The sequence below is a fragment of the Antechinus flavipes genome, chromosome 2, assembly GCF_016432865.1.
Source record: "Antechinus flavipes isolate AdamAnt ecotype Samford, QLD, Australia chromosome 2, AdamAnt_v2, whole genome shotgun sequence".
In the NCBI taxonomy this organism is placed as follows: Eukaryota; Metazoa; Chordata; class Mammalia; order Dasyuromorphia; family Dasyuridae; genus Antechinus; species Antechinus flavipes.
The window spans coordinates 80,810,616-80,826,496 of NC_067399.1; the positions used below are offsets into that span (position 1 = coordinate 80,810,616).

Genomic DNA, 15,881 nt, shown 5'->3' on the forward strand with positions numbered 1-15,881 from the left:
GTCTGACTGATTCCATGACGCTATGGAAATGCAAATAACTGTTCTGAGGTATGTAAAATTTTATTAGCTTTTGCTAAAAAGTTTTACTGACATTAGTCCATTAACTCCTGAGGAAATGGTATTCAAGGTAGTTATTGGTTGGAGGAGAGGGGAAGTGCTTAAAGAGGTGAGGAGAAAGGACAAGGAGCCAAAGAAAATTTCACCCAATCCACATTTTGCCTAGAACTTTTCTTCATAAAAATAGCATTACTAGCTTTTTATGTGGAGTTATCCAATGTTATCAATCCTTCTCTCTCCCAAATAGCTATGCTACTTCTTTGGCTAAACTTTAAAAGCCCTTTACTAAGGAATAAAATCTTTATTTTCCACAACTAGAGGTTACTTTTAAAAGACTAAAAATCCTGGAGGAGAAAACATAATTTTACTCACACTAAGGTATAAAAGACAAATGAATGCTTTATAAGACTAGTTTTGATTGGGGATAAGTGGAAGGAGAGCTAATATGCAAGGAACCTGAAGAGCTATTAGTCTTAGAATTCAACTGGAGAGGAAATTTTATCATTTTAATTTTTTTTATTCTGAAGTTAAACACCCAGTAAAGTGAACATTTTAATATGTTCACTAGAACAAAGATGATGGTACATAAAAGTGTGCATCTAAATTATGTACAGCTTGCTTTTTTTTTTTGAAAAATATATTCGGTCTACAACAATCAAAGCTGTCCTGTTTATTTGTTATTCTTTCAGGCCCCCATTTTATTTTTTCTGTGCAATGAAAAATTCATCAATGGATTTATTTTTTTTTTGTCTTCCTTATCTCTCATCCCACTTTTCCCTCCCACTTCCTCTCTTAAAAAGAAAAAAGAAAACAAAGCTTCATATCCAATATGATTAGCTATATAAAACAAATTTCCAAATTGACCATGTCCAAAATTAAATATTATTTTATGTCTTAAATCCATTACTTTTAAAACAAGAGGTGAGCAGCTGCTTCATCAAAAAACTATTCCTCTGGAATAGTAGTTCATCATTACTTTGCTAAGAATTCGAAAGTCTTTCAAAATTGTTTATCTTTGCAATGCTGTTACAAATTGTTCTCCTGGATAGTTTTCTGAGTTCTACTCATTTCAGTCTTCATCAGCTCATACAAGCCTTCTGGGAGCTTATTTCTGACTGGTCTTTGTTGTATCTTTAATGCTTGGTGTAGTGCCTTGCACATAATAGACAGTTGGTAAATGTTTGATGAAATTGGATATGAATCTAAATTATTTTATTAAATGTATTATCTTCATAAACATGTATCTGATTTACTTAAAATAATAAACAGAAAATTAGATTAAAAATATAAAGGAGTTTTATATGTTAATACTTTTACTCAGTCATTTCCTGACTTTCTGGTTTTCAACTGCTTATACTTAGCATGGAATTAAAATCACTTCTGATGTTTAATTTTATAGAGAATCACCATTATCTCTGCCACCCACCCACCCACTACAACCCTCCAATCTGTGGAAAGATACAAAGGTGGCAAGAGAGTAAGGAGCATAAATAGTCTATTACTCAGCCACTCAGGAAATCCGCTTCTTCACAGCTGGCAGTGAGCAGTCAGGGAGGAAATAGGACAAGGCTTGAGATACTGGTTTTGTACTATATGTTGTTCTAACAGAAGAGTTTTTTTTTTAAGACTCAAAATATAAGCAAACTGTTAGTAAATAACAGATTTTGAGGAGCTGCCCATGAACAATATGATGAAACTAGTTAATCTTATTTATCATCCCAAGGATTCACAATCATGTATTTAAACTGCGTCTCAGAGTTTTCAGAAACACAGTACCAGGATTATCAATTTCTGAGCAAGAACATAACTTCCATTTAATTCCAGTAAGAAACAAGGCAACTTAGGACAGAATGGAATAAACTCTGGTTCTAAAGTCTGGAGTCTGGGGGGATGAATTTTAACTCTGCTTCTGATGTTCATCCTTGATTTTCATCTCATTTGTAAGATGAAGAGGTTGGAGTCCTTTAATATCTCTTATCACTCTGTGTTCTTAGAATCTAACCACTGCTTCCCACTTCTAACTCCCATCAATAATCAGACCTAGGTTTTGTTTGTTTGTTTGTAGAAATATATTCTTTCTTGTCTTTACCTCATGATGGAATCTCTTATTTTTAATTCAAAGCTCTGCTCATAAAACCTTTCCTATAACTCCAAGTTGCTAATTTCAGTCCCCAAAATGTTTCAATAGTGCCGCATGGTAGCAAATTGCACCTAATGAGACTTAGAGTTCATTATGAAAGACATTTCATTCTGGACATTAAGACCTTAAAGCCTTAATATTCAATAAGAAGAAGAGGAAATGGAAACTAAAGAAAACCAAAATGGGATGAACACTGGGATAAAATCAAGTAATTACAAAGGAAATTGATGCTATGGAGAGTATGATTTTGAGCATTTAGGGACTGATCATCAATCAATCAAGCATTTATTCAGCACCTACTATGTTTTAAATGCCTTCTAGGCCCCAAGGGTACAGCTACAAAAAGAAAAATAAATTTAAAAAGAAAAAAAGAAGAAAGGAAGGAAAGAAGGAAGGAAGGAAGGAAGGAAGGAAGGAAGGAAGGAAGGAAGGAAGGAAGGAAGGAAGGAAAGAGAGGGAAGGAAGGAAAGAAGGAAGGAAGAGAGGGAGGGAGAGAGGGAGGGAGGGAAGGAAGAAAGGAAAGAAGGAAGGAAGGGAGGGAAGGAAGGAAGGGAAGGAAGGAAAAAAGGGAAAGAAGAAAGAATGAATGAATTTCATCCTTGACCTCTCTACGGTATTTGACAATGTTGATCACCTTTTCCTCCTGGATACCATTTTCTTTCTGGGTTTTAATGATTCTGCTTTTTCTTGGTTCTCCTCCTATCTGTTTGACCAATCCTGCTCAGTGTCCTTTTCTGTATCATTATCCAGGTCGTGCTCACTAGCTGTGGTTGCTCCACAAGGGTCTGTTCTTCTCTTTTATCTCTAAATCTTTTGCACTTAATGATATCATCAGTTTTCTTGGATTTAACTATTGTCTTTGTGCAGTTGATTCCCTTATCTACCTATCTAGTTTAATTCTCTAGTCTCTTCTCCATATCACCAACTGGCTACTGGACATTTGGAATTGGATATCTTGTAGGTACCCCACACCCGAGAGTATTTTTCCTAAATTCACTGCTCTTCTGAACTTCCCTACTAATATATATGTACTAATATACTAATATATCCTACTAATATACTAATATATATGTGTGTATGTGTGTGTATATATATATATACACACACATACACACATATATATTAGTATATTAGTATATATATATATATACACACATACATATATATTAGTATATTAGTATATTAGTATATTATATATATATATATATATACACACACATACACACATATATATTAGTAGGGAAGTTCAGAAGAGGAGTCACACAGCCCAGGGTCACACAGATAGGAAGTATTAAGTGTCTGAGATCAGATTTGAACTCACGTTCTTCTGACTTCAGGACTGGCGCTCTATCCACTGTGCCATCTAGCTGCCCCTTCCCTAATAGTATTAAAGGCACCACTATCCTTGTAGTCATCTAAGTTCTTGATTGTAGTATCATTAATGATGCTTCACCATTCTTTATTCAGAATTTCTAGTCGGGTGCCAAATTTTGCTATTTTTATATTTCTCACATCCATCCCTTTTCTCTATTCACACAACTACCACTAGTTAATATCCTCATTACCTCTCTCATTTACTATTGCATTGGTTTCTAGTTGATCTCCTTGCCTTGTATCCCAGCCCAATCCAATCTACCTTCCTCTACACAGCCACCAAAGGAGTAACCATGTCACTCCCTAGGGCCAATCTACAGATATACAGATCTATATCTGGATGATGTGGTATAGCTCCCAGGATTGATGTAGCAATAACCCAAAGGGTACCTGGCTTTGGGATTGCTGTAGTCCCACAAATTGGCTGTCAGATAACAATCCGTTGGTCAGTAATAAATTTTCTGGGACAATATTGAGGTGCATGCTAGACCACTCCTTAAAACTCCACCTCTAAGACAGCTCCTCAGTTCTACCTTTGAGCCATAAAATTAGCATATCAGTGACATGAAGCCCCTGATCCTTTTTTGTATAAATTTATCTTCTTGCTCCTTGCTCTTGGTTCTTTGCTTATTCCTTTTGGAACTTAGCCAATTGTTAGCAGAATAATAAATCTCTGTTCCTTAACTTGAAGACAATTAAGTATGCCAATTCTTTTGCTATACCTTCAAAACTGACTTGAGGACTCTAACATTGTCAGGTTGTCTTTTACCTCAACATAGCCACTGGACTCAGATGGCTCTGGAGGGGAGAGTGAGACAGGTGACCTTGCATAGCCCTTCCTCACTTAAGTCCAATTCACTTGCATGTCATGGTATCCCTGATGTCATGATCCTCTTCCAGAATGAAGGACAAACAACCCTACATAATAATAAACTCTATCAATCTCCTGTTATCTCTAGAAACAGATAAAAGCTCTTCTATCAGGCATTTGAAGCTTTTCGCAAAAGGTCTCAACTTACCTTTCCAGACTTATTACATATTACTCCCTTTCATGGTTTCCGCAGTTTAATCAATATGACTTTATTCCTTATATATGAGATTCCATTTCTCATCTCCAAGTCTTTATAATAGCCATGCCCCAGACTTTGAATGCAGCTCCCCTTTCTCTACATCTTAGAATCCCTGACTTCTTTCAAGTTTCAGCTCAACTGACACTCTACATAAAGCCTTTCCAGATTGTCCCAGCTACTATTTATTTAATCTTCCCCACTTCAGTCACTTTTTAACTATTCTCTACTTTCTATCAGGGGAGACATATATATGTAGGTATTTTCAAAGTAGAGAATAAATTTTCTTGAGAATAGGAATTGCTTTTTTTAAAAAAATGTTTTATATCCACAGGGCCAATCACAATGCTTGACACATAGTAGGCCAATCAATTAATAAACATTTATTAAGTACCCACTTACTATGTCCCAGATGCTATGTTAAGTATTAGGGATATAAAAAGAGGCAAAAGATAATTCCTGCCCTCAAGGAGCTCACAATTTAATCTAATGGAGGTGACAGTCTGCCAAAAAAAATGTATATATATACACATACACACACATATATATATATTACAAATGAGTTGACCTGTATATAGGATAAATTGTAAGTGCTTAAGTGCTAAATCAATTGGTTGGCTGATAACATTTCTCATCATGTATATGGACAGACAACAGAGAAAAGGGAGTTACTTTTTTGCTTCTCTTTTTTATGCCAAGGAAAAAAAAATATTAGGACTGAAAAGACCAAAGCCAAAATGGCTAATGAAAAGTTGTTTTCCAAGATAAGTAAGAAGATAATAAAAGAGAATCTAGTTACAAATTACTAAATTCAGATGAACAACACCACCATACTGAAAGAACTGGCATATATGACAGATTACTCATCCACTGTCAAGTGACAGGAACAGTTTGACCCACCCACTGTTAGTATCTGAATGACTTGATGATCCAGCTATGTTGGCTTCCCTGGCCTACTGGGGGCAGTTGGTCAGTGGTCATTTTGGGGGGGAAGGGAAATAACAGGATGTCAGTAACACTCTTAAGACTCTTCCTTTCACTGATTATCACAAAGCTATATTGAAGTATAAGACTCTGTGACACAAGTAGTGTTCCTGTAATCAGACAATATCCAGAATATTGTGTTCGTTCCTTGGCATCATCTTTCAGAAAGACATTGACAAGTTTGAGTTTTAGAGTGAGGGGAACCAAAAAGGAAAGAGGAAAATCAAATTGTTAGTCTTAGAGTGAGGGGAACCAGAATGATAAGGGTTCTAGACACATGCATGTTGAAAGAAATAAGAGTATTAGCTTGGAGAAGAGATTTAGGGATCTCATAACTTCTCTTCAAATGTTTGAAGGGATGACATATAAGAGAGGAATTATGCTTTTTGCTGTTGTTTGGTTCCAGAGAGTAGAGCTGGGAGCAAAAGGAGCAAATTTAGGATGCATATGAGTAAAAACTTCTTGACTTTTGGAGCCATCCAAAGTAGAATGTTGTATTTTAGGAGGTAGGGGGTTTATTTTCCTAATATTAGACCCTTTCCTCTGGGATTATCTCCAATTTATCCTGCCTACATCTTTTTTGTACTTTTTTCTTCATTTAATCGTTGGCTCCTGGAAAATAGGGATTGTTTTCTGTCTTTATTTGCTTCCCCAGTCCCACCCCTTGGTATATAGTCAACATTTAATAAATAATTATTGACTTGCTAAAGCTCTAAAATTCCATGAGAGTCTTTTGCTGCAGTTAAGGTAAAGGGGATTTCTATTTAACCTACGGTTGGACTAAATGACCTCAAGAAATCTCTTACCAATTGTGAAATCGTTGGGTTTACTGTGTGTAAGTTAGCATTAATCAAAGGGACTTAAAGGTCCTTATGAAAAATATGTGAAGGAAAGTGAGTGAAATGTGTTCTTTTAGAACATTTTTAAACAAGAGTTATCAAGCAAGTACTGCATGACCCCCTGCAGCCTGGACGAGTTCTTTCTGGATACCCCCTCTGGGATTAGCAAAGAAGACGTGGCATTTAAATACTCTCTTCCACACACACACTCCTTCCCCCGCCTTCTCCCCATCCTAGCCTTTCTCCAACCTTGGAAATGGATCGCTTTTGTTTCCCTTGAAGTGTCCGCCTCCCTCGGCAGCCTGGGTTTCCAAAAATAGACAGGGCAAGTCAGCGGCTAGGGCTGCCCACAGAAAGCATTAGTCCGGGGTGGGAGCCAGACGCCGAGTGGGAAGGAAGAGATGGAGAGGCGGGAGCAGCCGGAGGACCTAAGGGCGGAGTAGTAAGGAGAGGGGAGGGAAGGGAAGGAGGCGCGTTCTCGGGGTTCTCTGGCTCGTGACCGTCAGCAGCTGCGAGAGTAAGATCCCAGCCTTGGGCAGGCAGCCTTAGAGATGCTAGGCTGTGCGCGCAGGAATGGGGCAGCAAAGCCTTGGCGTCCAGCAAAGATCGTCTACCTGCTGCTAGTGGCAACAGCCTCCCTTTTCCCTGATGTGTGTGGGTACAAAAGGGGTTCCACCACCTGGACGCAGGAGAAGGTGAGGGGGATAGTGAGAGTGAGAGGGTGCGCGCTCAAGGCAAGCCGGCACGCACAGCTGGATGCAGAGTGGGGGCAGGGGGTCTGGGAAGTGGTGAGAAGGATGATGGTTTCTGCGTTAGTTGATAGGTAGGGATGGGTATTGGGCTTTCATGGGTGCCCCCTCCCAGCCGTACAAGAAACACCCACACTATTCATTGCAGCAACTGGGGGTACTGGGCCCGATATCTCAGGTAGGTGATAAGGCGGTCTCCCATAATGTGGTTAGATGATGTCATGAGTCTGTCCCCTGTTGTGGTTCTATTGGGGGTGTTGAAGGCTGGCACAGGAAGTCTGCCTTGACGGGCAGTGAAAGATAGGGAGATAAGAGCTCGTCTTTGGCTTCTGCTACCACTCTGGATGATGGCTGGCAGGGTTCATTAAGCAAACAGTCCTAAGCAAAAGCTAGGTACTACTGAAAGCACTCTCTTTTGCTCTTTCATTGATGAGCGAAAATGTGCCTTTTGTTGAACTTTCCATTAGATTAGTCATCAAGTAGTGGATTTCTTCCTTTCTTCTGTTCACCCTTTCTCCCTCTCTCTCTTCCTTCCTTCCTTCCTTCCCTTCTTCCTTCCTTCCCTCCCTTCCTTATTCCTTCTCTCTCCCTTTCTTTTTTTTTCTTTCCTTTCCTTTCCTTTCTTTCTTTCTTTTTTGTTTTTGTTGGAGAAAGGCCAAATATATCAACTTGAGAAATATCATTTTAAAAGCAATTTATGGTGTTAACAAGCATTTGAGCGACTGTGAGGAGGAAATAAATCTTATTTAAACAAAAATAGAAGTACTCTAAAACCTGCAGTTTTTAGAAGAAATGTACTACTGCACAATGGAAAAAAGAAAGCTAAGATGAAAGTCTTAGGAAGCAAGAAGTTTCATGCTCATTTCCTTATTTATGTTGTTGGATTTTGAGATTGCATTACATTTAGAAAGGATTGTGAAACTAGAGGCGTTATTTCATTGAGGTAAACATCCCAACTGTGGCAAGATATTAAAATAAATTGAAAATTAAAAGGTCTCTGAGACAATTTTATTGGTTTGTGGAAAATTTTTAAAAATTTTCACCACAAACCAAACCATTAAAACAATCCATACATAAAACCAGTGTGTTTTTCGACTTAAATTTACTGGTGGACCAGTCTCTAACCTGGGAATGTCTGGAGGCAAAATAAAGCAGGCCAGAAATTGGGCTACTAGAAATCTAATAGCAATTTAATTTAATTGATTTCAAAGTGAGGGAAGTTTGCAAATGAAATTCTCCTAAGGAGAGCTCCTACTGCTGCAGTAAAGGCAGAGATTATATATAAGTCATAGGTGGGGAGGAAGGGGGGAGGTGGATCAAAACACAGTTATTTGGAAGGCTTGAGTGGCTTCCCACAGTAAGTCCACCAGAGCAGGACAATGTAATTGTTCTCAAGTCCTGTGGGAACAGTTTTTAAGTTGTCAAGTCTTGGGGGAGGGGGGTATTACTTGGTAAAGTACAGAACAAAAGTTCTATGACAAAAACAAGATCTAAAGTCTTTGATTGGCTCCACTTGATATACACAGGCACAGCACAAACATAGGAATGTAGACATTGTCAGAATGATTGATAACTTTAAGCTGCACTGAGTCTCTGACTCCCAAGCCAGAATCTGCTGGTAAAATGGGATCTTTAAGAAATCTAAATTATTATTATATTCATTTAACATTAATTAAGATGAAAATTATAAATCCCTTCACACTGGGACAGAGACATATTCATCTGACCTATTGAGCCCTCCAACTCTAAACTATGATTCACATGTGCTCTGTGAAAATTACTAAGAACCTCTAGTCCCTGAGTTTGAATTTGGTTTTGTTTTATTCAGTAGTCATAGTCTGCAATCTTGGCTTATTGCAAATTTACCTTATTGGTCAAAAGGGAGTTCTGTCAAAAGTTTGGGTAAAAATAGTCAAAAGCCACTATTAGTGTTTCAGTAGTATTATATATTATCATATTAACTTTTAAGTGAAAGGTTACATCTCTAAAAATCTTTCTTCACCACCTTACCATCATCTCTACTCTCCTGGGGAAAATTAGCAAAGAGAATTGCATAAGCCAGAATTTGGAGGCACACCAACTGCTCTTTACAATACACACAGTGTCTTTAATGTTGACTAATAATGAGTATAGACTGAACTTAGTTTGCTAAAGATTAAATGAGATTAATACAGGTAGAGAATTTAAAAATCTTTAAATGGTATATATATATATATATATATATATATATATATATATATATATATATATATATATATATATATATTTGAGTAACTAAATATTTATTTCAAATTAACATAAACTGAAAATCATTTTCAAATGGTGTAACCAAAAGGCCAAAGAAACCTTTTGAAATGTTCATTTTAGGGACAGCAAGATGGTACCGGGGATAAGAGCATTGGCTCTGGAGTCAGAAGGACCTGAGTTCAAATCTGACCTTAGACAGTTAACACTTGCTAGTTGTATAACCCTGGGCAAGTCACTTGCTTACAAAAAAAAAAGTGTTTTTTAAAAAATGCCCATTTTACTTCATTTTCTCTTATTGGTCTTTAAAAAGTCTCTCGATTATTTCTATTTGGTGAATGGTCAAATGAGTCATGACAGTCATACCATTTTAATAACATAAGGAATGTCTAGGTGCATTGGTGTGTCTATTTCTTGTAAGGTGTGGTAAAGAAAGAAGATTTTGAAATTTGCTTCTGATTCTTTGAAATTAGGGTGTGTCTTTTTTTTTATAGTGGCACCTAATAAGAAAATATTGAAAGTGTCCTTCTTATGAATGAAAATTGTTCCAAAATTTTGCTAAAGAGTTGGTTATTTGGAACTTGGTGGGGCAGTGGATAGAGCATCAGACCTAGGGTCAGGAAGATTCAACTTTCTGAGTACAAATCTGGCCTCAGAAATTTACTAACTTAAGCAATTTCCTTTAACTCTCTTTTTCTGTTTCCTCATTTGCAAAATGAGCTAGACAAGGAAATGGCAAAACACTCCAGCATCTCTACCAAGATAACCCCAAATGGGGTCATAAAGAGTTGGACATGAGTGAAAACAACTGAATAACAGCAACAAAAAAAGCATTTCCCCATAGATAGAACATTATAAATGATGAATAAGCTCAAAATCACCCACAAAAAGCCTTTTAAAAGCTCTATAACTGAACTGTAGTACTAGTAGAATAATTCTGAATCCTGAAAATAGTTATCTTGTGGTACCGAAGGGAAGGACATCAAAATTTCTTCCCTTATCCTGGATTCAAGGATCATATTTTAAAATAGATGAAGTCTCTGACATCCTTTTATCTTTCTTTCTGGACTTCTCTCATATATCCCAGTGCCTCTCTCTTCCCAGTGATCTTATGGTGTTTTAAGCCATCTCCTATGCCATTCCTACTTTGAGCAGATGCAGGTTCTAACCATACTTACCACTCAGTCAAAACTCTTATTCCTTTGGTATGAGTCATTATAGTCATCCAGCTTTTTGTGATCCTATTTGGAGTTTTCTTGGCAAAGATACTGAAATGGTTTGTCATCTTCTTCTCCAGTTCAGTTGGATGAAGATGAGGTAACTGAGGTAAACTGGGTGAAGTGACTTGTCCAGGATCACACAACTAATAAGTATCTGAGGCCAGATTTGAACTCAGGAAGATGAGTTTCCCTGACCTCATATTTAGTGCTCTATCCAATGTGCCACCTAGCTGCCCCCTACATGTTACTGAGAAAAACCAAACTGATTGGACCAATTTGCTTAGAATTCGTGGTTAAATCAATCAATCGAAGGTGTAAATTAAATGTGGATGTCTACAACTCAACTTGGGAGGAATGAAGTGCTCTGATCATTGGATGAAAGATAGATGAAATTCCAGACAAGAAGTGTATTAGGATTGGCTGAATCATACCTCTGTGCCTATAATGTAACATTTCAAGCCAATTCAAAGTGGGTCATTCCAGGAACAGTTCAGTCAGGTAGTGGTTAAATTCACTGGTGAAGGAATCCTGTCACAGATTCCTGAAAAAGAACTTGCCCTTCCACACCCATTGATTGGATAATAATCTTTCGAACTTTGAAAGATTGAAAAACTTAGAATTCCCATGAGAATCTGTAGCAGGGTCCTTGGGGCATTGGTAGATTAATGACAGATGCTTTGAGAAGTATGAAGCATCCTGAGGATGAACAAAGTAGATGCACTGAGGGAAAGCTTTCCCTCAGGACCCTATAAAGAACTGACCCTTGAAGCCTAATAGAAAGCTACACTTAAGGGGAACTTCATGAGAACTTTACACAGGGAGAAAAGGTCTCCCAGTAACTCAGGACTTTGAGCCTTAAACAACTGCTTTTAATTTTAAATTCATTTTCTCCAAGGACTTTGTGTACAAGGGGAGATTGGAGGAGGATTCTCATAGAGGGGTACTATTTTTGGAAAGTCTGTTTTGAAAATACCTGTTTACCCTATATAAAAACAAATCAACTCTGGCTGTTAATTGCTTGAGGAAAATTGGTTGGGATTTATGAGCTATATATATATTTAAGAACAACATAATACTAAAATATAGCCTCTTATGATTTCTCCTAGAACCCTGTGAGAAGAATTAATCAGCTCCCACCTGGGGAACACATTTTGAGTGTCCAGCTGGGGATGTTTTGTACAGTGCCTAGCACATAGTAGATGCCTTAAATATTGATTAAGTAGCATAGAGGGTGTATATGGTATGTGTGTATGCATATATACACATATCTACACACACATATACACAATACATATACATACATGTGTATATATGTGCACACATATGTTTTTACATGTAACTTATAATTGTGTGTGTATCTATATATCTACATATGTATGTGTATTTATAGCTGAAGAAAGGACTCATGCAGGAATTTAATGTTGATCTGAGCTTTGAAGGAAGCTAACAATTGAATGAACTACTACAATTATTACTTCTGAAAATGAAATGGACTGCCACATCATTGTACATATCCAAATAAAGGCTAAATAACTCCTTATAGTGGATGTTAAGGAGATTCATTCTTTAAATGGCAAAGTTGGAGATGGGACTTAAACTATTTGACTTCTAAGGTACTTTTCAATTCTGAGATTCTACAATTCTATAAGTCAGAACCTCAGGCTACCTGATTTTCAGTTTTATTCCCATCTCCATTTCTGATCATAAGATTATTTTTAAAAATTTTAAGTAGTTCCCATCCTCCCCAAATAGTGCATTACTGAGAAAGAGCAGGGTGGGTTGTTGATAACTGTGGTTTGTCTATATAGAAAAGGACAGGAAAAGGAAAAGATTTTAACTTCATTCCTTGTTCTTCTGCAGCAACATTTCTGGTACTCATTGCAGGGTGTGTTGTTTAGTTTCAGTAAATGTTTGTTGTAATGAATGCAGTCTAGAGTTAAATAGCAAGATAAATGTGTGAGCTGTTTGGGAGCTTCTCAGATTGGAGGACAGCTGAGACTGAATTGGCTGCATTTCTATAATAATTTCCCTATGAGTTCATGATCTGGAACCACAGATCCTTTCACAAAGTGAGCTGACTCCACAAATTATATAATTAAAATTATCTTGAGACTGGTAGGGTGAGCTTGATCCAGAGAAAATGGACTTTCCCTGCTTTGTACTAGAGGATTAGTTCTTGTGCTAGGAGACCCTGAAGCAAAATTTTATTTCAGCTCTTAGAACAGTGTCTGGCACATACTAGGTGTTTAATAAAATGTTTATTGATTGATTATGGATTACTTGATTATTACTTGAACCTTGACATAAGACTATCTGAAAAATGTACCTCCTGACTGAGAAGGAGCAAAGATTACTTGCAGTTTTCTGTTACCATCTGCCACAATTCTTGCAGCTCTTCCTTTTTGGTTTTCTCTTCTTACTCCTTTCTTTTATTCTTATTGCTGTGTATTTATCTTCCTTCCATGGAAACTTTTTTGTAAAATAAAGAATAGTGCTGGTCTGAAATTTTCTTATTTTTTGAATTTTTCTGGGAAAAGACAAATTTTAAAATTCAAAAAAATTAGATAAGTCAAAATCCTCTTTATTTACAGTGTGTTAGGAATGTATTTTAAATAGTTAAATGAGTGTATTTATTCTCTTTTCAATTCACCCTGACAAATATTTATTAATATTTTATATAGTGCTTTGTAAAGCAACGTGCTTTACAAAGTTTATCTCATTTAATCCTCACAACAATCTTAGAAGGTAGATGTTATTATAATCCTTACTTTACAAGAGAAGAAACTAAGGCAGATCATGATGAAATGACTTTTCCAGGATCACATAAAATTTGAGTTCAGGTCTTCCTGAACCTCTTCAGCATCTATGATGTTAGGTGATTATGCAAAGTGCTGTGGGACAGTGACAAATATGAAATGATATCCAGCTCCAAGAGTCTGGATTACTTTCTGTGAAGTTCTTTGTTGTCAAGGATTTCATTATTCTTCCAGACACTCAGGTTTAGAATGGAAGGTTCATTCTCTACTAATTACTCTACCTTATGTCCACACACCTCATTCCAGTCAAATCCCAGATCTTTTTTATTTGACCTTAGCAATATTTTTTACTGTCACCATCTCTTCATTCACATAATTTCTATCATAGTTTAGATCTTTATCACTTCTCACCTGGACAATTGCAGTATTCTAATTGACTTCTCCCTTCTCCAATTCATTTTACTCACAACATCAAATTGATATTCTAAAGCACAGGTCTGATCATTTTGCTTTTTTTTGCTCATAAATCTTCAAGGGTTCCCTAAAGCTTCTAGAATAAAAATAACAAACCTCTCTGGTATAAACAGGCCTCAAGCTATCTTTCCAGTTGGATTATACATGACTCTTCTTGTGCCTTGTATCATCCAGCCAGTGATATATATATATATATTCCATGTCCCTTCTACTATTGCCCAAAGCTGGAATGCTTTTCCTCCTTGTCTTTCTTTTCCTCTATAAATTCTCATCTCTATTCAAGTATAACAAAACTTCTGCCTCTTACAATAATCTTTTCCTAATTCCTCCAAGTTGCTAATACTCACTGCCCCACTCTACCCACAGCCCTACCCATAGTGGAGAAATTCCTATGTATATATATTTTATGAATGTAATGGGAGTTGAACTGACTGGCAGCCTATAATTTTATAGCTTAGAGAGACAATGATGCTGTCTAAGCCCTGAGATCTGGTTGAAGACTAATTTCATCTTTGAGTCAGAAGACTTGAGTCATGCCTTAGAATTCTTAAAAGGACACAAATACAGTCTGGCAAAGACAGAAGGAGAGGAAGGAGCAAGGAAATAGTATCCTCTGCCCAGTCCAGCCCAGAACTGAAAAAAAAAATGGAAGAGAACTGAGAGCATATGGGCACCAAGAGAAGGAAGAAATCGAAATGAGAAATCTGAAGGAGAAAAGAAAGAAGAAAATGAAGTGAAGGTTGAACTTTGGAGGCAGTAGAAAAGATTGAGGAGGATCATTAGGTCCTTTTAAGGCATCTCAAAGTAGAAAACTGGAACTTGAAGGTATTGGTTGTACCTGCCTCTTTAAGATCGAATGGAAGATCTAAAGAAAGGTCTGCTCTTTTCCCTGCTTCTACTCCTTGGGCCTGTCCAGTTCCAGATATTGTAATATATTCTGCTTATTAAGATGGTTGACAGAGCCCTCATCTTGGAGTCAAGAGAGACTTGCATTCAAATCTAGCCTCAGGCTGTGTATCTTACTAGCTGTGCCATCTCGGGCACAGTCACTTATTCTCTTTTTGCCTCAATTCTCTCATCTGTAAAATGGGGATAAAGATAGTGCTTACTCCCCAGGAAGTGAGAATCAAATGAGATCAATTGTAAAAAGTACTTCACAGTACCTGGCACATAGTAGAAGCTGTATAAATGCTTATTCTCTTTCCTTATTCCCTTCCCCTCACCTAAATGTTTTCTGTATTCTAATTTAGTCTCAAACACAATTAGAATTTTCTCAAATGGGTGTTCTTATGCTCCAATTATACTGCAATTTTCATTTGAGGTAAACTCTATGAAATTACAGAGAAAGGAATCCTGTGAAGCTCAAGACCATTATTGTTGGTCTTAGTCTAAAATTGATGTAATTATTTTTAATAGGGTATGTTTGATAAAATGCTAGAGAAAAAGAAGAATTGGAGAAATGATCGCTGAAAACTCCCTCCAATACCCAAAACCTGAGAAAGATTCAACTTTGTCCTTTTCTAGAAGGGAAAAGGGAGCAGAAAAGAATGAGTACTGAACAGTCAATGGTACTCTTCACAATGCTCCCCAACAGGATTTACATGAACATTTTATATTTACACACTATTTCCCTGCAAAAATGTAAGTTTCTTCAGGGTACAGACTATTTTTCTTTTTGTCTTTCTATCCCCAGAACTAGTATAAAATGCTTTTTCAAATTGAATTTAATCATAGTGAGTTAGTCTGTGCCTCCATGTTTGAGTTCTAGAAACTTTGAAAGGGTTTATGAAAACAGTCATCATTTGTAAGGATTAGTAAATCTCTTCCCCTACCCACCAGCCTCTTCCCAGGGAATAACAAAGCATTTGAGAATATAATGAATCAACTACATTTTACCACCAGAGATTTGCCCACTGAGCTTGATAATGACTGACAACCTTTTCATCCTCAACTCTAGATATTTTGGCAGTTATGGTT

At 36.9% G+C, this 15,881-nt stretch overlaps 1 protein-coding gene across 1 annotated transcript in view; it reads left to right on the forward strand.

Annotated features, from left to right (window-relative positions):
* Positions 1-6,922: 6,922 nt before the first annotated feature.
* Positions 6,923-15,881, forward strand: part of QPCT (glutaminyl-peptide cyclotransferase) — a 32,405-nt gene continuing 23,446 nt past the window's right edge. Inside the window, exon 1 of the mRNA XM_051975115.1 lies at positions 6,923-7,156. Within this exon, the coding sequence (XP_051831075.1) occupies positions 7,013-7,156 (144 nt within the window). The 5' untranslated portion in view covers positions 6,923-7,012. The remainder of the gene's footprint in view (positions 7,157-15,881) is intronic.